Here is a 23,774-nt window from a genome sequence, read left to right as displayed (position 1 = left end):
TCGTTTTTATTACTTCAAACTAACCTAACGTTGTGGGGAGTATGTGTACAGAAATGCTGTTCAGTTGTCTGTTTTTTTTCCTGTGTATGTGTATGTTCATTGCTCGTGTAAAACTTCACAACGTGACGCATGGTAGAAGACAATTATATTCACATGGAGCTATGGAACGCTAGGCTCTAGTTGAAAGGGGGGAACTGATATCGATATATCATGTTGTATATGTTTGCCAGATTTTGGGAAGTTTTTTTCTTTGATACTTTCCCGCACATTTATTTCTCGTATGCAAAATATCCAATCGTAGGCATGTTTTTGTATTTCCAAACCGGGGATTTTTCAGGACGATATGGTACGGGATATGGTTCTATCACATAGCATTATTATTATTATTTCCATTCTTATTATGTGTTCGCACAATAGTAATATACCAGCGGGGGGTGACATTGTACCGCCAAATTCCATCAACCATCATCGGGGGCGTTTCATTTCTGGCATTCGGCTGCGCACGATTAAGCTTGACAACGACACGGCAGCCGCCAGTTTTGTGCGGTTGCAAAAGTATGGAAGTAAATGATGTACTAAAGGGAGTATATAGCCGCCACCGTTGTCAGGCGGATTGCTTGAGAACAGGGGCAGGACTCGTAATCCGATTATGCATCATGCCGTTACTGTTTGTCATCGCGCAAACACATTTAGCAGATGTCAAACAAGAAATTGTATGACGGGTAGGCAAAACAACGTCACCACACGCCGTGCAGTACGCGTTTCGCGTTAAGCTTCTTTTGCGAAACCCATCACCATGGTGACATGGGCACACGACAAGAAGCTTTCCACTGCTAAAGACGCTAAAAGCAAACAGAGAACGCGTAGCGACACAAAATAAAGAAAGAGAGAGAGAGAGAGAGAGAGAGAGAGAGAGAGAGAGAAACAACGCAAAAACAGTGTATCCGACACGATAGTCAAATAGAATCCATGAATGTAAAAATGTGCCTTTATGCGTTTAAAAATAGTCTTGAAAAGAAATGCCGAAACGAAAAAAAAATAGCTGTCAAATTGAAACGACTTTAACATTTCTTCTGCCCGCTTCCGGGTGGTTTGTCGCGTGCCTGTCACGAGCATTTGAGCGAATGAGCGAATAAACCGTCCACAGTGACAACCGAAGAAGACAAGTGTTCCAGATTCACTTCCCGTTTCCGTTTCGCTCCGTCTTTGTGTGCGTGCGTGTGTGTGTGTTTGTGTGGTTGAACGTTAAATTATACATGCTTGGACGGCAATAAGCATGTTAGCTGATATGCTGTACTCTGGTCTCGCGATATGTTTGACGGCAAGAGCGCAGTTTTCTGGGGGTGGGAGGTGATTCGTTTTTATTGGAATGTGTCTCCCCCGCTAGTCGACGATGGTGGTGAAATCATGGCGGCACACGTGATGGTTTCTGTCCGGATGTGTGGCGGCAGGCCCTCCATTCGACGCGCTCGATCGGTGAATGGAGCACAACCGCTTCGGCTTTTGTCGCGCGTTGCAAACAGAAAAAAAACCCAAAAACAAAACGGCGGAAGGTGGATGTCCTTTAAACGGCACCGTACTTGCGTATCAGCATCGCCCACACCTCCGGGTAGCGGGTCTGCAGGAAGTTTGTCAGCTTTTGGGCGTTCTGTGCCTGCTGGGGTGAGCAATTCCGACAGTTGCGCTGTATCACTTCCGGCAGGGCGGCTGTGAAGGGAGAGGCGGAAAAGCACAACGAACGATTTATATAGACGCGGTAAGTCAAATGGGATATAATAAATTTTGAACTATGTTTGCATAACGGATGCAATCTTTGGGAACGCTTTGATGTACTTGTGATTTAATATTGATTCAAGAGCGATACAAACAAGCACCGTGGCTCGTTAGAGTTTAATTCACCCACCGCAAATGGGGCGGGTGCAGTGAAGTTTAATACCATTACCAGTCACCCTCAATTCGTGCGATCGACTTTATCGAGAAGAGTACTAAACATCCCTTTGTTCGCTACTTGCTCATTCTTCAGTCTTCGTAACTTCTTCCACTCGTTCAAAAATTGGGCGACATGTTTGTTGGTCGCTGGTTGACTATACACTATACACCTTGAGTGTACACGGTACCGTGCAAAGCTTAAACTCACGAGTGCCAAATAAATAAGCGGCGAAAGCCCACGGAACCATGGTGGTCCCGCAAAGTTTTGAAGCATGTTGGCAGGCCATGAAGTAGGTTGTTAGAGCTCCCACGATGTTTGACTCACACTTTAATGAGCACCGGTACGAACGGGGTTTGGGATGCTTTGATAAACATTTACTCCCCTTCGCCGTTACCATCGCACCGGGTGCAATGCACAAAACCCACACGACAACCTAACTGCAACTCTTACAACCGTTTTTTTTTTTGTGTAGTTTTGTTTCTGGTGGTTGTGTGTATAAGGCTCCGAGAAACATGGTACGTGCCTAGGCGCTTCATGGGGTTTTTGGGTAGACGCGTTCATTACCTGTGTTCCGAAAAAGGGTGGATGAAAAGCTCCTGTTTGAGACTCGGTGGCAGTAGACTTTGTTTAACGGCTAGGTGCTTAGTTTACTCGGTCCCGTTTTCCCAATTTTCGACCGCCACTATGCTACACACACCGGCTTACCGAAGTGGAAAGGATTATAAGGGGCGGAAAGAAGGATGCAATGCGGTGATGGTATCTCCCTAACCAGCACGATGGTTTCGGTGCGCTCGTTTCCTAGAGTTTACATAATAGAGTTCAGTTGAGTAGGAGATAAACAGTCACGAGTGAAGTGGAAAGATATTTATGCTGCTGTGCTTGTGCAGCTTCTTCTGTTCGCTAGAGACGTTAGAACTCTTGGCGGTGGGAGCAAGACAAACTTTTCACCGTGTGATCCTTGATCGTTAATTTTCTGCAAGTCAATCTTTCAGATTTGAAGAGTTGACTGATGGGATGGGTGCAAAATGAGGCTTTAGCTTTGCTTGTTGTATAGCCAATTTCTAACCTCCTCTATAAAACAGACGATGCTCCAATGTAAGCATAAATTTGAAAGAAAAGTCTTTAGAATTCCCACACCTTAGTCCTCCTAGTCGTTGGTCAGACGTTGGCGAAACGGCTTTACGAGAACGGACGAATAATTTATACCGACTCTGCAATGCGATGCATTCCCTCTACATAATAGGTTACGGGGTAAATTATAGCATGAGCATGCAAATGAGCCTAATTCAGCACTGTTCGGTGGTTCCCAATCAGCAACCGAATGCCAATGGGGGTTTTAGCCGTGTTTGGTCGGTGGTAAGGCTCATAATCAAGGAACACACGGAATCCGTGCTGGGGAGTTTCGGAGGAAACACGTTAATTAGTGGTTTGAATTACTGGATGAAATGTCTGTATAATTGATTCTACAATTCCCACGAACCAACGTGAGTCGGGTGAGTTATACGACTCAACCACCGAGGAGCTAATCAAGCGCAAGTGCTCTGCAGGGTGAAGTGTTTTGAAGGTGGTCGGAAATGCAGTTGAGTAACCACTGAAAGGACTCATATTGTGTCTGGAATGTACATGACGTTGATAAGAAGTTTCAAATAATACAAACAGTCTTGGAAATTCGTGGAATTCGATGGTTTGAATATCTGAAACTTCCACGTGTATCAAATCCAGGTGCGAAATACATTCTACGTGAAAATTATAGCTTGGTGGTAGCTTTCTTGCGGACCGAGTTCCTTGCAGCGATGATGCTTATTTACCGGGAAAGTGATGGATCGATCTAGGTGGAACTGAAATGTATACACCTGGTTGCTTCTGAATTTCAGAAGACATAAACGACGAGCCTTCTTACTGGCGATTCTGACAATTCTTAATGCAGGCCATGTTTGTTTCAGTTTTGAAAAACATCAGACTTTGTTTCAGTGAAATTGTGGCCTTGAACCTCTATACTTAAGCATCGTGAAAAAAGTAATGCGCAATCATTCTTAAAATAGCTCCTCTTTTACGATGACTTTATGGCCTTGCAAAGTGTCGTGTTTAGATTATACATGTCTCGATTTCTATTCTTGCTTTGGTGGTAAAATTAACTAAAACAGGGTTTTTATCAACTTCAGTTGGTGTCTTACAGATATGGGAATAAAATAAAGAGATCATCGTGTACTAAGAGACGTGGACCCCACTCACAACCCACTCACAAAAACCCGCAGACTTTCTCAATTTAGCAGCTTCCACTGATAATTGGACATTGCGAGAAAGCATGTTGGTGGTATGACTATCAACAAATCTTTCGCTTATTTCTGTGACTTTTGTAGGCACTTTGTAGTCGACTTGTAATATCCATGAATTTGTTATCCTTCTTATATAAAATTCCAAATGTTTTGGGATCTTCCTGTTAAGCGGAAATAATATACGTATGTCGAAACCTTCATACAATGTACACGTAATATCAATGATTATTGCCTTGTAATATGTGGAGAATCGAGTGATTTGTAGTAGTAGAAATACACAATCTGAACAAATATCAAGTTAAATATACCCGTTCGAGAAGATTGATAGGAAAAACGTCTCTCTTGCCATTTGATGATCCAATCGTATGGAATTTCTACCAAAGAATAAAAAAGGTGACCTAAATCCAATGGAAGAAAAACCAAAAACTCCCACTCGTGCACTTTCAGGATCCATACATGCTTTTCCAGTAGGAATCGAAAAAAAAGGAACGAAAATAAAATCCACACGGAATGGAAATAAAGATCGAATTGGCTTTAGCACCCTGGAAAGAAGGATACCCGTGGGTAGCAAATCCCTCCACCGGCAAATCCTTTGCCGTGAACCAAAACGTAATGGAAGCAAATGGGGGAAAAGAAACCTCTTTCCAGGGGGTTTCGTTTCCATTTTCCGAAGCGAATGCTCCCGGGACGGTCTGTAGCGATGTTGGATGGTGTCTTTTTTGTCTGCCTGTCTGTTTGCTTCCTTGGCTGAGCAGGAATAAATAATGATATGCTCTTCGTGTGATTGGCATGATTGGGAAGTATTATTGGACACCCTCCCGCACCGTAACGTACTCATCGGCCGTCGTCAACTATAAGCTTCATAGTCGCCCAGCCGGGTGGACCAAACAGGTCCCATGGTGCATGGGGGATGGTGGCATTGATCGACGCTTCCTGGAAGCTCTCTGTTATCACTGACATTTGGTTGCTACCACCATTTCCATACGTAACGAACCGCTGAACAAATGACATAGTTATTTGTTGTACAGATTGATGCACGGCACCGGTGCACGAAGCGGTTCCCGTCCTATTTGTATTGAGGTTTATCTAGCTGGCTATCGATGGTTTGTGGGGCCAAAGATGCCTGGGCAAGGGAAGGTATAATTTGACAGCTATCAATGGTTTAGTTGTTTGACAAATACTCGATGACCGATTTGCAGACACGGTGCGTGTCTGTGGACCATTCCGATGATCTGCATATTGTAGTGGAAGCAGCACATACCCCACCCGGGGTGATGCATAATTTACTAAGGAACCAGAACCATAATGTCGTTCACGTGACCGGGCGTGTTCATCGGTATCGAAGCGTGGTAAATGCCATAAGCAAATTGCGTTAATGGCCACACACTACAATGAAGTGCAAATGGGGTGCCAATGGGGTGGTGAGGCGAAGCATCGTCCCGTTAAACGCCACATGCTATTCAGCCATTTTGAAAGGCTTTATCATGTGTGGGGACAGGGACCGTGGTACCGGGCTGCAGCAGGATCGCTGCTGACAGCAGCACAGGGAAGAAGGAGCACCATGAGCGTTCTGATAGGGTTACAAAGGAACGTAAAATTGAATCTTACAGTGCACTCGTGCAGCCCAGCGTAGTGCGCCTAAGGAACGTTGGCTGCTAGTGAAAGCATTTAAGCCACGTTGTCGTTGCCGGGGAAGATGTTTGCTTTGGAGGCAAAAATCATATTTCGCCCTGTTTCAACACAGTCTGGACGAACGCCGACGAACGACGATGATGATGTTGCAAAGTTGTGTGTCTTAAGTGCTTGTCATAGACGATGATGTTGTCTGCACGTGGGACTGTACGGGACTGTTCCAGATGGTACAGACGCATGGCAGACAGTTGTGCACTCCATTAAATAGAAATTTGAGATAGTTCGGGAGAAAAGCCCTCCATGCAATGGCAAGGGTGGATGGCAACATTTGATCAATTATTGCTCCGAATACGATGCACTTGTCAACATGTTTAGAACGCCAGTTGTTTAACAATGACTAGTAATAAGTATTTAATGTCCAAGGCAACTACAAGTACAAGAAACTCTTAGTTACATTTTCTCTTTTGTCCAGAATGAAAACAAACAGTTTCGTTTACATTGCACTCACCGGCCCACTGAACGCTACTTAGTGGATTGAAGGGTTCATCGCTAGTCGATCGCACTCGAACGTAACATAACATTCCCTAATTGGTTCTTAATCGTCCGGTTGCTACTCCGGGAAAGTGTTGCTGCCTGAATTACCCAAGCCGGCAACAAACACTTCCCGGAAGGTGGGCGCATGGGATAAAATAATTCACGCCTGTTCGCTACCGGACCGTGCTTGAGCGGCAACATCTCTTATCCGTGCTACCGTGTGGATATCCGATACCGACCCGTTACATCGACGATACACAGGACCTTGCTCTACGTTACGGTGGGAGATATCTCAGTTTGATTGGAGATTGAATTATTTTTCAATTAAAAACTTTCGCTCTAGAAATTGATGTTCCGGTCCCTTTTTTTCGGAATCACTTAGCTGCTTAGCTTCCGGTCCGATGGTCCGATGGTGCCAAAACCCGGTCTAACGAACCGAGAAAACTCGATGGGCAAAAGATCTGGCGAACGGTGTATGTGGAAGGACAGACAGAGCTGGTTTGAGGAACGCTTCATTGACTCCTCAGTCACCCGTCAGGCCAGCATAATCCTTTCTCGGTTCACACACCAGCATCAGCTGTCGGGGATGAAGAGAATTAAAAGTAAACCCCATACCGTCTGGCCAGTTTTCCCGGAAACTGCTGTTCCTGCTGCTCCTATTAGCACGCTTTCGGGCTAGTTTCCTTTTCTACCCCCCGCGCATTTTCCCAGTTATCGAAGTTGTGTAATTGTTTGCTGGTGGTCGTGGAGATTTTGGCTTTGCGGAGAACTTTGCTGACCAATGGCGGGGGACGCTAAGCACATCGGCGGCGAGGCAAAAAATTGGTTGCGATAAAAAAAACGGCCACACACATTTTCTAGCTTGGCTTTGATTCTCCTCCATTCTGCCCACGTGGTGGGAAAAGTCATGTGAAAAATGGGACCGATAAATGAAGTTAATTTTTCTTCCGAGATGGCAAATTGGATTGCTCCCTCGGTGATGGTACGATAACCGTACCGTGAACCTGGTTTTTAGCTTCACAAAAACCCATCGCCCAACGTTGGAACCAATCAAAATCGATAGAATAGCGAGAAATGTCGGGCTGTAAAGTGAGCAAATAAAGGTTTGGGAAAATCCGTCCAGAAAATTTGATCTACGAGAGAATGAAATGGTATTTGTGAGGCATTTGTTTCCATCAACCGTCGGTAGGGAAGAGTTTGTCCGTTACACAGTTCATTTGCTTTCCATTTCATGAGCATTCATTTAGCATTACAAATGGCCATTGACATGATAGCTCAGTCAGCTTTTTCATTCGCCCCCGAAAAAGGAACAGCTAAAGCAACCCTTCATAAAATATGCAATCATCCTTATCGCACTATCCACTGCATCAGCTTGCTCGTGCCTAAACCTTTTGGGGTCAAAATGTGAGGTGATGATAAACGAGTGGTGTTACCTTCCAGGTGCAAATGTCCCGGTCAGGTGAAAAGATTTCCCAAAAAAAATTAAGGTCAAAAGTAATAAATCTGAACCGTTTTTCTCCCTTTTCCTGTGACGGTTGGGCTAAGGTGTTGCTTCAAAAAAATATTATACTAAAGATCCCAACTTTCCGCTGTGAAAATAAAAAAAAAGCATTTAGGTACACCCCGATCGAGCGTTCCGATTGTGAAAATGATATATTTTCCACCAAAAAAAAAAAAAAATGTGCAACGTTGGGGCACTCTTTTGAAGGGCGCATCAAAGGACCAAAATGGTGACCCTGGGGGTCACACCGTGCGATGCTGTCACGGTGGATTGTGATAAATTTTATTGACTTCTTGGCGTGCCCGCATTGCTTGAACTTTCCTTCGCTGGGTACGGGCAAATTGATTCTAGCTGGCAAGTTTCGGGTGAAAAGTTTTCCCTCGCATACGTTACCATCAGTTTCGACTGTCACCCGTTCGGAAAATCACAACTGATTCAATGTAATTATAAACTTGTTCCAGCAAAACGTTAGAAACGATGCTTAAAATTGAATCTTTCCATACATGGGCGCACGCAAAGCCACCCCATCATGCACCAGGCAGATCGTGATTTTCGTCGATGATGAATCACTGCAAGTTTTACAATCACCAGATAACCCGTTTCTCCCACACCCCCCTGATGCTGGCGTTGAATGGAGGAAAAATCCAATTATACACTCAATGCAAGTGCAGCGATAAGGATGAGCAATCCATACCGTGGATAATGGTTAGAAAGGATGAGCAGCCTTTTCTTTCATTCTGTATGCGCTAATTGCAAGTTCTACCATCGAAGTGAATGTACGGCGCAATAGATGACGGAGGGAAAGTTTTAGTCGCTTTTGCCATCTTTTAAATAGGCCCTAATTGCATCTTGCAGCAGGGCGCTTTCACTGCTCGTACCTTTGGGATGATCGCGCTACACTTTTTGGGGCTCTGTCGACCAGCCCCAAAGCCAACCTCGCTCTCGCTCTAGCCTATTACCACGGCTTCAAACGGCAGTGGTGTGTAATTTATCTCAATTAAAGCAGCACCGCCATGGGAGATTGCGGAAAACACGAAACGGAGCCCATTTTCCTCTTTTTGCTTCTGTAAACCATGCCATGCCATGCCATAAAAAACTCGATGTAGAACACTTTGGTAAACGCGTTTAGGCGGCCCCCCGAAGAAAATGGTGCAGTTGTTGAAGATTTTAATTATTCAAATTAAATACCTTCTTCCGGTTGCTTTGTTACTTTTCCCGTTTGTACGGTACGGTGGAGGGCGGCGGTTTGTAAAGATGTTTTTGATGAATGTAATTTATTTGATGTCGTTTCGCTGGAGGCAAAACTTGTATACATCAATAAATCTTGTCTAATGTACGTTTTTTTTAAATAAATCAAATTATTTTGCAAGTATTATGAATGTTGATAAATGATGCGTTAACATAAATCAATTGCTGTTGAAGGATAAGCGAAAGATATCTTTATGAAAATTCTGTTTACTATTTACATAAAGAGAACTTTATCATGGCATCAGCAAAAACAGATTTAGGATAAGCATCTGGCATGGATATTCTTATCATCCCGACAAGCTTATCGGCGATGAGTCATTGCTGCTGTTGGAAAAAAAATCTCACCCCATAAATATCGGTCCCAAAATCTCAAGCTTCAGCGGCAAAAAGTTAATCCAATTGCATTGGGTCCATTCCACATCGATGCTTTTGTTTTTGGCGTTGCTCTGTCGTTTAGGGATATTTGTCTCGACGCATTTTATATAAATCTCGAACGGTCCATTTCTTGTCTTCCTTTTAAAGGGATTTTCTCCCATATTTCAATCACCCCGTGAGGGATGGAGAAAATCCAACCAGGAATAGGGAGTAGTGCTTTTTGTGATCACCTTTTTCATGTTGAAGGGATGTTTTGCACTCAAAAATAAGAGAACAAACCCGGTCAATCCAGTCCCAGAAATACGATGGATTTCCAATTATGGGACCATTTTTTACCACATCCATAAGGGTCGATTATTGGGTGGAAGCCCTTGGGTAAAGAAACACGATTGACATGGAACGGGTGTGGTAAGAAATCAAATTTTACCAGTCGTCGATCTTTCGCCAAAAAGGTTACACAAAAAAAAGGAAAACGTCACAATGACTGTTTACCTTTGGCGGTGTTTTTGGCCCCCTAAAATCAGCACCTTGTTTTTTTCTTTTCTCGTGTGATTCACCTCTAAACACAGCAGAGCACACGGCTGCGAAGGAAAGTGTAACACAATTTTTAAACCATGATTAACTTTTCCTTTTTACGGTGACCCCGTGTGGAAAATGCGATCGAGCAAAAGCCCGCTTTCGCTTCGAGCGAGAAGCAAATAAACGCACACCGGAACACACATACAAGCGCGTAAAACGGAAGCCAAAATTAAGCATTCATCGTGATCGATAAGCAGAAACGTGGCGTGGTGTAATCTAAACTTCACGAACCTTTTCCACCACCATTTATATCGAGCGGTACGCCCGGTAACCGTTGATCCGTGAAATTAAGAATCAAATTTTCGGGCAATGAATAAATTTCAGAACATCGCGATGGATCAACCGTTCACGGAGCGTGTTTGTGTGGATGTGTTGAAAGCGACCGAATGGGGTAGCAGGGAGTAGGGGAACGGTAAGAAACATGGACTGTTTAGCTTCCAGGCCGCGAATTTCGTAACGTTTGCTGTGAGAAAGAAAGGAGTTTTTGGTGCTGTTTGTAGAAGCTTTTCCACAGTTCAGCACAGTGTATAACATAATTATTAGGCTGGTCGAAAAATCTGAGATTTGTTTCAATTTTTTTTAATATAAATTATTTTAATTTACTTCAAGTAATTGCAGTAATTCCGGAAAGAGACCGAGTGAAGTTCCTCGAGTAAAATAAGCAGTTTCTGATGGAATTCGTTTTGAAATATCTTGTGATTCTTTGCATAGAATATTTTGAATTTCAATGCGGAATTTAGTGTAGTTTGATGTTTGATATTATTACTCATTCTACTTTTTAATTTTCGGTGATAATGCAGAAAAAAATTATTTAAAATTGTTTAAATATTTGAATGTATACAACAAGTAATAATATAATACCGATATACTACTTCGAATGTTACAATAAGCTGATTTTGATCTGATAAGAAATCATCATTCATTTAAAATATATGATTGTGTAATGTTTGTTTGATTTTGTAAAATTTCATAGCGTTATTTATATTTATCGTTTGAACATTTTCTCGTATTTCAAAAGAGCAACCATATATTTACGTTACGTACTGTATGTTTCGGAGTCGGTATGTGTGTGTACGATGCTTTTCAGTCAGTCACTTTATCTTTCCACGTAACTAATTTTTCCCTTTTCCCCCGTCCCGTTTCCGGACGAATGAAACTTAAGCCAAGGATGGTAAAACATGTTATTTTGTTGATGAACTTATACGTGAAAATTGAGAAAAGCGACGTTGATTCTCTTTGATATTAGGAACCAACGCATTCGGTTAGCAATTTATGTGTTGCTCAGCTTAGATTAATTCCCTCCTCGCTTTCTTCGATGTGCGTGATATGTTAATCAGTCGGTACGAAAGTTTTGCCCCGATAAAGATATTTCGCCATCCACAAAAGTTCCAACGATGCTCGAAACATGACAAACATTCTGATTTTCTCATCTTTCATGCCAAAATCGTTCCTTTGCCAAGGAAGAAGCAAACGAGGGGGAGTGAATGGGAAGGGATAGGAGGGAGTTAAAATTTGTAAAGAATTTTAATCCTGGCACACGAATTCGGGAACTTCCAAACAACTCGTTTCGAGCCGAGACCGTTGATATCTCGTCGAATTTGACTGAGCTGAAAGTCATAGTTTTTTGAGACATGTGATGTGAGGTGAAAGCAAGAAAGGATATCATCCTTAGGAAAATGCAGCTATCTTCCTGCCAAGCACCGTCATTTCCCTTGCCTACGTCCCCCGTCCCCTTTCTCCACAGGCCCGTCAGCTTGCGCAGTGCGGTGAATTTATCACGTTGAACGTCGCATCCAGCCCGGTTGATGCATTACAAAGCGGGATGCAAAGACGAACGGGAGGTTGGCACGAAAAGCGAGCGGGTGCTTTGTTTGTTTGCCAAATTTATTATCCACAAACACGAAACTTTTACCTACCGGCGGGACTAGGATGAATGTTACAGTGTTTGTGTTTTGTGAATGCAGCCTTTTTTTTCTATTCAGTTCTAGTTCCGCCGAAGGCGGTTGGCATGCTTTCGTTTGTTTGTGAAGGGAATGTTTGTTGATATCGTGTTTTGGTGCTACCAACATTTGGATGGATGGAGCGTGAGCATAGTTTCATGCTGCGTACTATCAAGACGATTCTGCATTATCATATCCGGAGGGAAAATTATGTCTTTCTGAAGCTTGTGCAAAAGAAATTGGTAAGTTTAGCCCTTTTCATTCTGCTAAGCGCTGCTTATTATAAAAGTTTTAGAGTTTTCCCTGACGCAAGTTGCATTATTCACCCATCGAAAGCTGGTGAACACAAAGAAGTAATGAAAATTACATTAGAAATGAGCTCAATTAAGCTGCCGGTGCGGCAAAACGGTCTGATTATTGGGTTTTTGTTGCATAAACTCTAATCAAGCAGCTATTCCAGCGAACAATTCCAGCACACTAACTGCTCATTTTGAGGGCAAAGCAAGAATGTTCAACATACTCAAAACAAAAAAGAATCATTCCATGCTTGTGAAGCATTAAACTGCCGCAGTACGTTCCGTTCCGTACAACAAAGCTGCAAACGAACGAAAGGTGTTGCACCGAAGGCAAAATTGGCATTTCATTAGCAGTGGTGGCCGCAGTAGAAACGAGTCCGGCAATGGAATGTTGAGTCCGGAATGTGGAGTAATTGTTCGGTGCAAATGAGGTCTTGTAATGGATGGTGTTGAAAAGGGATTCAATTTAAAGCTTAGTTAATTTCGAATGAAGTTTTAATGTTATGCCTCTTTATTAACACTAGAATGACCCACAAGTCATGTTGAGTTGTTTCATGTTTAAAAGCTGAATTAAATTCTTATGGTAAAACAACTTGAACATTGCTAAGATATGATAACCATTGGTCTCTTAACATGTGTATTTCCATGAATTAAAATTGAAAAGCTATTGCAATCGGAACTGACTCATATTTATGCCAATTTGAGCGGACGGGTCAAAATGAGCTATCGATGTAAAGAAGAAAGTGTTGATATAATTATGCTACAATCTAAACCACGTAATTTGTGTAATAAGTCTTACAAAAATGGAAGAAAATTTATGCAAAAACGGAAAATTGTGATTTTAAATTTATCTCATCATGATTTCAAGTTACAAAAAACGAATGATCATGTACAGGGCGTTTGGGATAAATTAGCGTATAGCAAAAGAAAATTTTCTTAGTACTTATTATACTTATTATGAGCTAACAAAAAGAGGTTAAAAGAAGGATAAATTACAGAACAATTTTACAATATGTATTTCGCATAGCCAACATTAGTTTCGATAACAGCTGTTCTATTGTTTTCATTTAACTAGGTGTTGCTTTGGTGTTACAGGAAGTTCTTTTAGTATCCTTTTGGGATTTCCTTTGGGGTTTGGGGTTTCCACTTGGTCATCCTCTGTGATATCATGAATTTCATGTATTCACATTAAACACTTTACCATATCGAGAGGAGCACGTTGATACTAACAAACACAAGGTAAACAAACGTTTGTCAAAATGTCATATTTAGCTCGAAACACCCTGTACTTAGTTTTGCAAAGTATTGTGATGAAAATAAATCTTCAAATGCTCAAAATTACCATGAAAAATAATTAAACTTTTTGTTATAGTGGAATATAAAATATCCAGTCTAATACTTGACAAATATTTTCGATTCGTCCAGTCTAAGTAGCCCTTTCCTAATGTTGGTCTTTCTAGTGTTCAAGCACTGCACTATGAAGTAAAAGAATTTACGTAATAATTGTACAATTCCTCAATGAACCTACGGGAAAATCCATCAATCTGAACGAAGAAAGCTTCCGAGGCGATGAAAAGGTGATAAAATCTCATTATACGTCACGATTCATTTCCATCTATACGATACCGTATCAGCGCCAATGTTTCCCGTATGGCAATTTATTTACTAACGCTTCCTTCAGACGTCCATGGCTGGACTTTTGAAAGCGAAAAACGCATCGCACTGGAACCGCACCCACAACAAGCGGTTTGACGTAGTACACCAAGCTGCCCTTGACGAACTTCTAATGCGAGAATTATTTATTTTATTTTTTGCCTTCTGCCCCCCAGCGGGAGCAAAAGATTTCCGTGGTTCGCGAGTTCACCGCATATGACCCCTGGTGAAGCACAGGGGGCGGCCCCGTTACCATACGTCAGCGATAAGATTTAACGATGTTGAATAATTTATGATGGATCGAATGACTTCCGGGTGGTGAATGGTGCGTCCACGAGGGTTGGATTGGGAATGGCCGACATTGGACATGCCAGGAAACTTTGCAACTTTGCATGATGGGTAGGTTTTTTTTTATGTTGTGTGTGAGTGTTATTGCTGATGTTCCGTTTCGTTGTCCTCCGCCACAAAACTTTGCTCATCAGTGAATGAGTGGAAGAGCGGGAGAGGAAAAAAGACATAAGAAAAGGAGATCCTGGAGGTTCGGAACGGATAGCCCAAATGTCCTTCTGGTGGGTCTCACATTCCATCCAGCCTTATGGTGAGTTGTAATGCGCAAAAAAATGAATGGCATTCGTGGCATTGCCTCCATTTCACGATGTCACGGGTTTCCGGAATTCGGAGGTCGGTTTGGGGGTTTTTTTTTTTGCAACTTCTATTGCTTGTCCTTGCTTCGGTTTTCCAACAGCAAGAGAGATAAGCCACGGTTGATGTGGCAAGCTTGCGCCATAAAGGATGCACGCGTACCGTACAACTGGAAGGAAGTAGTTCGCAAACGGAAGGATACGTGTGTCCCAAAATTCTACCCACAACCGCTTGTTCACGCTCACGTTGCAGGTCCAAAAAGCTCGTGGAAACATTGTGGGAGCCAAAATAAAAAAAAAGGTTTATGTGTTGGAAAAGCCTCCGAAAAGGTGGAGGCGTGATTTTACGGCCTGCTGGTCGCTCGTAGTAAGTAACAAAACGAAAAGGATCTAGGTCGAAGGGTTGAAGCACACCGTGGTCGTCAAACTTCTTGGGCGGGTTCCGGAAGTTAAAGGCGCCCAAAGCGATAGAAGCGAAAAATGAACCGTGTAGAACACATTCTAAATGTTGAGGAATTTTTGCTCTTTTTCCTGGTTTAGCACAACAACGACTCCAAACGAACCTTTTGCACGTTTTATGCTACGCATCATAACGAGCTTTTACAAATGAGAGCCTCAGCTTTTCGAAACGAATCTTTCACCGAGGATGAGCTGGCATGAGAGCGTGATAATAAGCGTCGAAAGTCGAAAAGGGATTACAGTGGATTTGTGCAACTTCGTCCGTGGTGCTGTGGAGTTTCGTTAGCAACCTTTTTGCGCACGTTCGGTGTAGTATTTTTGAGCTACTGCAGGAGCAGTAGGATAGTTTACAGGTAATCTTATCGGAATATAGACGAAATTATAACAACACCTCCGCGACGGTACCATGCCGTGCGGCAGAAGAATAACGTCCCATTATGGTGCTCTTTGCTTGCCTAATGGAGAACCAAAACTTATGAATAATTCATTCACAACGATAAGAAACATTCGGTGGCCGGGTAAGATGATACCATACCCGTGTAAGACCATCGGAAGTAAACCATCATGGACAACAGCGTCTCCAGACAGTGCAAACTTCCACAAACTCCTGCCAGCTATCGTTTTGCTGATGTAATTCTAAGCTACCACTCTTCGTCCAGGCTTTTCCATTTTCCACTTTCCCATCCATCTGCTCACAGGAAAATGAAAAACAAAACATAAGATTTATCGAGAATGAGCAGCTGATCTTTACGAGTTTGCCAGATGATGGAAGCAGAGCACACCCCGGGAAGGAAGTTCCGTTGTTTCTTCTGCACGATTTCAATTACAATCTATCCAAAACAAAGACACGATCGAAGTTTTGCTGCTGTCGTTTGATTTCCACAAGGGTTCCAACAGTGTTTCTGTGTGTCCTTTTCTTACTCTCTCTCTCTCCCGTGCCCTTAAAGTGAAACATCTGTTCTGTGGTGATGTCGATTGTGGATTGTGTGTTTTCCGTTCCCCGGGACCAGCAATGTTTTCCTTACGCCATTTTCTCTAAAAGACCATAAAATGAATCAACTTGCAGCCGAACTTCCAACTCCCATGATCATGTCCAGCACCATTTGTCCTCCCCAACTTCCCAATTTGCCCACCGCTTGGACTCGAGAAATGTGGACAAGAAAATATGCTTCCTGGGCAGAAAGATTGTCGTGCGGTGCTTTCTTATGTTGCTTCTATTGTGCGGTATTGGTTTGTGGTTCGTTTCGGTTGTGATGTTCATCCGTTCGGCAAGATGCAAGTTTTTCTCCATCAGCACTGATTGCACTTTGCCGTGCGACGAGGGGTTTTTTTTTAGCTTCCGGGTTTCCGGACTTCCGGACAGAGTGTCCCGTTTTCCCTTTTGCAAGATTAACTCTTCAACAGTTCGGAGTAATTTATGTTTTCGTTTTTGTTCTCGGGCAGAACTTTAATGAGGTCCGTTGGTTGGATAAGTTTTGTTGCTTCGGAGCCGTCGCTTGGCTGGCGTTATTTTAATATCCTTTACGGCGGTTAAAAAGATGGGATGGGCAAACTTGTGTTATAAGAACATGTTCCTTCGAAATAAATTAGTTTTGTTCCTTTTTTTTGTGTTGCGGAAATCTTGCATAAATCCTTCGAAATTAGATTGCTTTTGAAGAATACATGTTTTTTCAGACGTGAAAATACTCTATTTCCGTCCTCTAATGAAAGAGGTTTTTGTTCATGTATGATGTTCTCTTCAAACGGTCGAATTTTCTAGCACGAGTATCAGTATCACTAGAATGATGTGTGTCGGAACGGGTTGATCGGGTTCGGGTGGTGCAATAGTTGGAAAAGTTTAATTAATTTTTGGGCTTACATTTCGCGCTCCCTGCCCGTTGCCACTATGTGTGAGCGGATCTGAAAGCAAGCAAGTGAGTTTCGCGACGGGGCTTTCCCCATCGGCGAATAAATGTCAGCGTCATGTATTGAAACTCGCGTCAGACTGAAGCACAAAAGAAACTTCACCAGCGAAGTGTAAACCACTGGAAGTGGCCTCACAGCGTGATGTTTAATTTTAAGTAGGATTATTTCACGGACTGTATGATACAACTCCCTAACAAAAGGTATTGTCATGCATGGACGAGATGTTCCGGCATAAGAGGATTAAAGTATTGTTTTAGCTTCGAGCTTAACCGGGCGCTGCACGGTCTACATTGTTAATGCTTACATTTCCACCCCGAAACCTCCAGGGCAGCCATTTTCCATTTCCGATAAAATGGTCCGCTATCCCAACGGTCGCTTGGCTACTATTAACATACACAGTACAGTAACGCAGTCCGGTGGCCTGCAACAGCTGCAATGATAGTAAACCGGTTGGTAAGGTTTTCCTTTTATGAGGTCGAATAAATCTTTTAGGGCCGCTTTCCAAATAACATTATACACAATGCTAGGCGCAAGATTTACGAGCCCTTTTACTGCTGTTGGCTCGTAAAAAGTCATCAATATCGGTGGTTTACTGAAGCTGGTTTCGCTACCGACCGGCGTTTGATTGGCTTTTGATTTCCTGGAAGGTGGCACGCACCCTCGGGATATTCCAGCGAGAGTCCAGCAAATGGGCAGAGAGTGAATGAGGCCACAAATCAACAGCAGAATAATGGCCAAAATTAGATAATAATTTGATGGTTTTTTAAGGAACACCAGGGTGTTCTTATTTTTGTGATGTTTCGTAAATAGATTTCTCGTATTAAAAATGGGGCAAAAAATGCTGGTAAAGAAAGTTTAATGAGTGATGAAACGCCCAAAAATAAGTAATCCTCTCACTGGACAAGATGGTTTGAAAACTCAAAACCCCCTAAGAGAAATTTGATGTAAAACCTGATAATCCGGCTGAACAGGCTGCTTAAAACGAGTGAACATATTTTTAATCAATATTTAAGTGGCTTTAAGAGTAGCTACAAGGGATGAAAACTTCGAAATGTGAAGAAATGAAGTCGAAAGAGTGTCTGAGGTTGTGTATTTGGAGTAATTTAAGTAATACCTACACTTTGATCTGATCATTTAAGTCGATAAGTCAATAAGCTTCAAGTAAAATTAAAGTTCAACACATTGTTTTTACTCAACATTTTAATAATTGGACTCTTTTCCAGGAGGTTGTAGTTTCAAAATGTATTTACTTGAATTTCCTAATCCACCTTCCTTATTTTTCTTCCAATGGAAACATTTTCATTTGCTTTCAATTTCTAGCGAACCTAAAACTGATTTAATTATCATTCGTGACGTGGGTCGTTAATTTGCCGATGACATTTCCCGGAAGGTGTAGATAAAGCTGCTTCCCATGCCAAAAATCGGTGGCTTTTGTCTGAACCTGGTTGGATTATTTGATTACATTTGGCACACTGTCGAGTGGGACAGTCGTTGAGCACGGGGTGGGTTGTGCTTATTTTTTGTTTCCAAACGAAACACGTGCGATAAGCGATATCATGCTGGTTTACGATGCTCCCTCGCAGACACAAAGCAATGTACGCTGTCAACAGTTGCTGCATGACGTACGGGCACATGGAATGGATAAGGTAACCGATAGGCTTAGGGTCACAGTAGAGAGCTTTTCATTAGCTGGGTGGTTAGATTGGAGATGCTTGTAATCCGAAGGAGTTTCATTGAATGTGTGGGATTACAGGGAATCCAAAGCATAGTTGTGGCTTAATGAGCAGGTTGTATCGAAAAGAAGTTTAGGTTTAATTCTACCAACATGACATAGCACTGGAGAGGCCAATATTTTTGAGGAAATATCCTGCTGTTTTGGTTATTACAACAAAAGGATATAACATTTAGAATGTGCAGTAACATTCGAAGTACAAAATTTAAAGAATTCTTGTTATTTTATTGTCAAAAAGCGACACCAAACGGCTCTTTTCAGAGAATCTATTAGTAACTCGGTGCCAGGAAACCCTATTGTAGTTCGACTTGCAACACAAAACGGAACAGTATCAATTCAGTTTCCAGAAAAATCAAATCCACATTTCCATCCAAACACCTACACCTGCGGAATAGGATCTTTCCGTTCGATTTATTCAAATTTTCCTCCCGTTCCTTTTCAGCTGTGCAGTAAAAAGTGTCCTATTTAACGAAATAAGAGACTCCTGCAGCATCCGAGCACCGTTCGAATGTACATTCGAGCTTTACGTATCTTCGTTTTTACTTAACGTACGGCACAGTAAACCTTCCGCTTCGTAGAAAAGCTGCCGCTTTAACTGACTTCCAGTGATTGCCGTAACCGTTCGAAACCCTCTCAACCTTTACGAATGCCGACAGCCAAGGTATTCAATTTCCCGTAAATACTTGGCTCCTTTCAGGGCCACCAAACACCGGCCAGGCTAGATCGAGTCGGACAGTCTCGAAGCAACAAAATAGGTGAAAATTCTTCATCCTTCGTAACCGGCGTGCTTCGCTGTGTTGGTGGTACGTTCGCCTCCCACTAGAGGGACAAACCGTTGCTACTGGGCAACCCGAGCCGAGGTCCGAGAAGGTCTTGGGCAGTTGGCTTTCCAATCGTGTTGTACCGTACTTGTGTCTAGCAACGGTGGAAAAAGTTGCTATTTCTCAAGCATTTCCTTAGCTTCTCCGGTTTCATTTCCGGCATCCAGGGAAGGAATTTTCATCCTGGTGAGTTCACTTTTTTGTGCTTGGAGTTTTGTTTTTGCTACCTTCCTTCATACCTTGTCCGATAGGGAGCACCGATTTTGCACGTTTTCCGCAGTGCTTGTGCTTGCTTTCTGTATCAGTGTGACTTCTTTTCAATGCATCCGTAACCGAGGTGTTCCTGTGTGCTTGTGTGTCCAACACTTCCACGGCTGAGTGAGTACAAGTTTAAGTATGATTTTTGCCTTGCAGCAAATTGGTACTCTTAACCATTGCTGTCGCTTGGAGAATTGAAATAATTACCCGTGATTGATTTATCGCTCGCGTTGGGACATTTCTTTTCAGCGCCTTGTCACTTGATGCCGTTAATAGAGCCGTTTTGACAAGTGTGACGGCGAGCGGGCAAAGATAAATGGATATCGCATCCCCAACTGATGGTAACTGTCATTTCTTGAAGTCAGTAAATCTCCGAACCAAAGTTAACAGCTGTTTCTATTATGATAGTAGCAGCAAATCCGGTCCAGACTATATTCAACAGGCTTCCGGGAAAGATTTATCATCCGATGGACAAGTTTGTATTTTTTTTTTGCTTTTCGTTGCCCGTTGGATAAAACTACCCTGCTGCTGCTGTGTGGCACGATTGAGACGGTCGTTTTTCTTCGTTCTTGGGTCTTTTTGCTTTTTCTTTTGCCAAAGTGTTTCTTTTAATCCTGTCCCGAGGCAAACGATTTAATAGATGGTGAAAAATGATCCTTCAAACCGAGCAAAAACTTGAAAGCAAAAAAGAAGGCAAAAAAACATATGAAAGGAAACGTCTCTTTGACCGCTAGCAAAATGGCAACCGCTGACCCTTTAGTCTTAACGCCTGGAGGAGCAAAAACAAATGGAAACCGTTACCGGGTCAGATAAAACAATATTCCAGCAAAATAACAAAAAACGGCTATATTGAAATATAATAATACCCTTCGGATCTCCCAACAAAAAACTCCTTCCCAGCCAGAGAATGAAAGAAGAGATGAAAATTGTTATCAACAAAAATGGAACAGTCACGATTTCATCTCTGTATTTCGGTTGCTTTTGTTTGGTTGTTGTTTCATTTATTCAACGCATCATAAAATTTGCACCGGCGAGACAAAATAGAAAAGATCACACCCAAAAAACAAAAAGAGGCAAAAGCGCGGTCCTCTCAAGTGAAAAGTGTTTTCACGGATGACGCTTGCTTTTAAATCCTTTTTGGTCGTTGTTTACCAGTTTTTTTTTTACTCGCTAGTTCATATTGTTTTTCGCTCCTTTTCAAACTTGTTATGATGGGAAGCATCGAAATTGGAAATGTTTTCTCCCTTTTTAATTAAAACGTAAAGCTTTGCTGTTGGGAAACAAAGAAACTTAGCGCCAAAATGCGTCCTGAAAAGGCTTCTGTTGTGTTGCTGCCCGCCATTATTAAGCACAAACGATCACGTTCGTTTCGGGAAAGGGTGCTTTAATTTTCTCGATAAAAAAGTGCCAGCTCTCAATAGTGAAGTAGGAACAAACAATCAACGGAAAACGGGAACGGGAACTAAAAATGTGAGCGGACAGTCGATTTCAATTTCAACACTTTGAACATGAAATTAGACAAAATAGTATAATGGAATAAAATATTTAAATGGAAATATTGGGCAGTTCTCGAGTACATGGTTTATTTTCGACGAGCCCTTCGTACTCAACTGGAAAGAAAATTAAAAAGCGTTCATTTAAATTAATAATGGAGACGCCTGGTACTTCCACGTGTTTTATAAAAAAAGGACAACGAAGAAAGGTCCTCTGCAACGTTAAAGGTGAATAGCATAAATTGATAGCATTTTCCCCCCGGTTGTGCGCTCCCCTGGTTCGGACACGAACTGTTCCAGCACCCCGGAAAACAATTCCAACATAATCCAACATAATCTCCTCCTATTTCACTTCATTATGAGAGCCGTTAATGAATTTCCCTGACAATGGTGCTGCTTTGTTTCGTTGCTTGTTTGTTCCGGTCGTGGTGTTTCCCTTTTTTTCCGGATGTCCAGCGAGTTCCGATAGCCAACAGTTTTCCCCCACGTAGATAGTACTCCAGAACTTGAGCTTGTACCAAGTGGAGTGGTTCCTTTAGCGCTTGGGTTTCTTTTTTATTTTTACCACCGCACCTTATAAATAAAGAGGGATTAAAGATGACAAGCATGGCAAATTGTGTCATCCGGGTGCTGTAGGGTGGCGGTGGGCGAAAGAGCATAAGAAACGCAATCATTGGTAGTGTTTGCCGACCATTCCACTGCGGCGCATAGACTATCGGCTGTGGTTTATTTACTGTCTTGCCTAAATCCTCGACATTCGATGGGTATTAAAATGGAACGATTTCTTTTTTGTTCCTTTTTCTCGCACTCGTTCTCGCTCGAGAAGTTGGTGACAGTTTGGGAATTTTGCTGCAGGGAAAATCTTCTCGGTTTGTTTTTCTTTTTGTTTGCTACCAACTCTTGACAACTTCTGTTTCGCGAGCTTAAGGTTCAATGGACGAAGAAACGAGCAGGATCGTTAAGTGAATGCACGTATAAATTGGTACACGTGTATCGCATTGTATGTTTCATCGTAAAACAAGCTTATTAAGTCTGGAAACGTCTGCAGTTAATGTCAAGCAAGAGATTGTAAATTTTTCGAACATAATTAACATTAACAATCATTCGCCCCGGAGTTTCCCTAAAAACCAGTTGCAGTTATTATTATAATTTCGTTTCAAATTTCCCAAGCCTTTGTGAGAATAAACCCATATTTCTGTCAACGATTGTTCAACAATCCAATCATTCTATCAAACTCATTCATCATTCGCAAACGCAGCTAAACAATTTGCGCCAATCGTGGCGGCACAACTTCCATCACAAGTACCATTCAAAGCATGTAAATTCGGGCGGGCACCATTGGCCTCTTTAGCTGACAAGCCTTAACGTCTATTCGCCGGTACCGTACCTTTCAGCTGTCGGCCGAGTTGGTCGCAGGGGCTCTTCTCCAGGACGCACATGATCTGCCGACTGACAATCACCTGATTGTTAAGCAGTCGGTTAATGTTCTGGCTGTCGTTGGCCGTGGCCGGCTGTGGACCGACGATCAGTAACGCCATTAGCGCAATAACCGCCACTGATAGCATAAATAGATTTGGTAATGCTTTTGAACTCATTTCTGTTTGCTTTCTGGTACGGTCGGTGTTGCTGTTGATTACTATGGACGCAATTTATGGGAAATCTTTTACCCCGCACGCACTGAATACAGTTTCACTTGTTTCACTGCTGACGGAATCAAATATTCAAACGCAAATCCGAATAGATGAAAGTATCTAGGCGGTGTATCCTTTACCACTCGCAGCAAACCACACTCTGACGGACGCGCAAACCAACTGAAATGCCAGCAAACCACCCTCGAATGTAGCAGCTCGGTTGCGTTAATGTGATAAATTAATGATTATTATGTTTGATGCAATCCGAAACCAGCCTCAGCGGGTCTCTTTGCATAGAAACGTTAACAGCTGACAAATCACCACGAGCCAATCAGCACTGAACGACGCACAAGTAGGGGGATGACACTCCGGGGGCCGGCTTCCGGTTGCCGGTTAATCAATCCCGGTGGTTAGGCTTTGATATGACCGATATGTACGAGTAGATTCACCGCAGCGTTGATATGACCCGATATGATAATGACGGTTTGCGTTCGCTTCCGGATACGCATCAAACGCGCCGCGGGATGGCGACACGCACGTTTTCTTTGTTATTTAGCGTACAGCTAGACTGCAGTGCAACTGATATCGGTCGCTAGACACACCAAACACGACCACGATCCGGTAAGATAGGAATCCCGCCAACGACTGAACTGAGCTGGCAACGGAGTGTGATGGTTTTATGCTAACCATTGTTGGGTATGCTCTGAAGAGAGTTCATTATACCGTGGCACATAAACAGTGAGAGAGCACGTTACACGAGTGTTGTGTCGCTCTCGGATGGGAACATGCTGATACGTACAGACACGTTGTTTAGTATGTAAAACTGAAAGGAGGCGCTTGGTGGTTTGTAAAGTTGTAATAAAAAGTTGT

At 42.6% G+C, this 23,774-nt stretch overlaps 1 protein-coding gene across 1 annotated transcript; it reads right to left on the bottom strand.

Moving 5' to 3' along the window:
* Nucleotides 1-1,564: 1,564 nt before the first annotated feature.
* LOC128714786 (putative odorant-binding protein A10) lies at nt 1,565-22,868 on the bottom strand. Its single transcript, XM_053809666.1, has 2 exons — nt 22,661-22,868; nt 1,565-1,707 (listed from the first exon to the last, which is right to left on the bottom strand). Exons 1-2 carry the CDS (start codon nt 22,866-22,868, stop codon nt 1,565-1,567), a joined length of 351 nt encoding a protein of 116 aa, XP_053665641.1.
* Nucleotides 22,869-23,774: the final 906 nt, after the last annotated feature.

This window comes from Anopheles marshallii, chromosome 3, assembly GCF_943734725.1.
Source record: "Anopheles marshallii chromosome 3, idAnoMarsDA_429_01, whole genome shotgun sequence".
NCBI lineage: Eukaryota > Metazoa > Arthropoda > Insecta > Diptera > Culicidae > Anopheles > Anopheles marshallii.
The sequence above is the reverse complement of the archived record's forward strand: the minus strand, read 5'-3'. Positions and strand labels throughout refer to the sequence as shown.

Bases quoted from the DNA above. Each gene is read 5' to 3' on its own strand.
- LOC128714786 (XM_053809666.1), bottom strand. From the start codon at position 22,868: ATGAGTTCAAAAGCATTACCAAATCTATTTATGCTATCAGTGGCGGTT. The intron at 1,708-22,660 runs GTACGGTACCGG...CTCCCTTCACAG, and splicing joins ACTCGGCCGACAGCTGAAAG to CCGCCCTGCCGGAAGTGATA.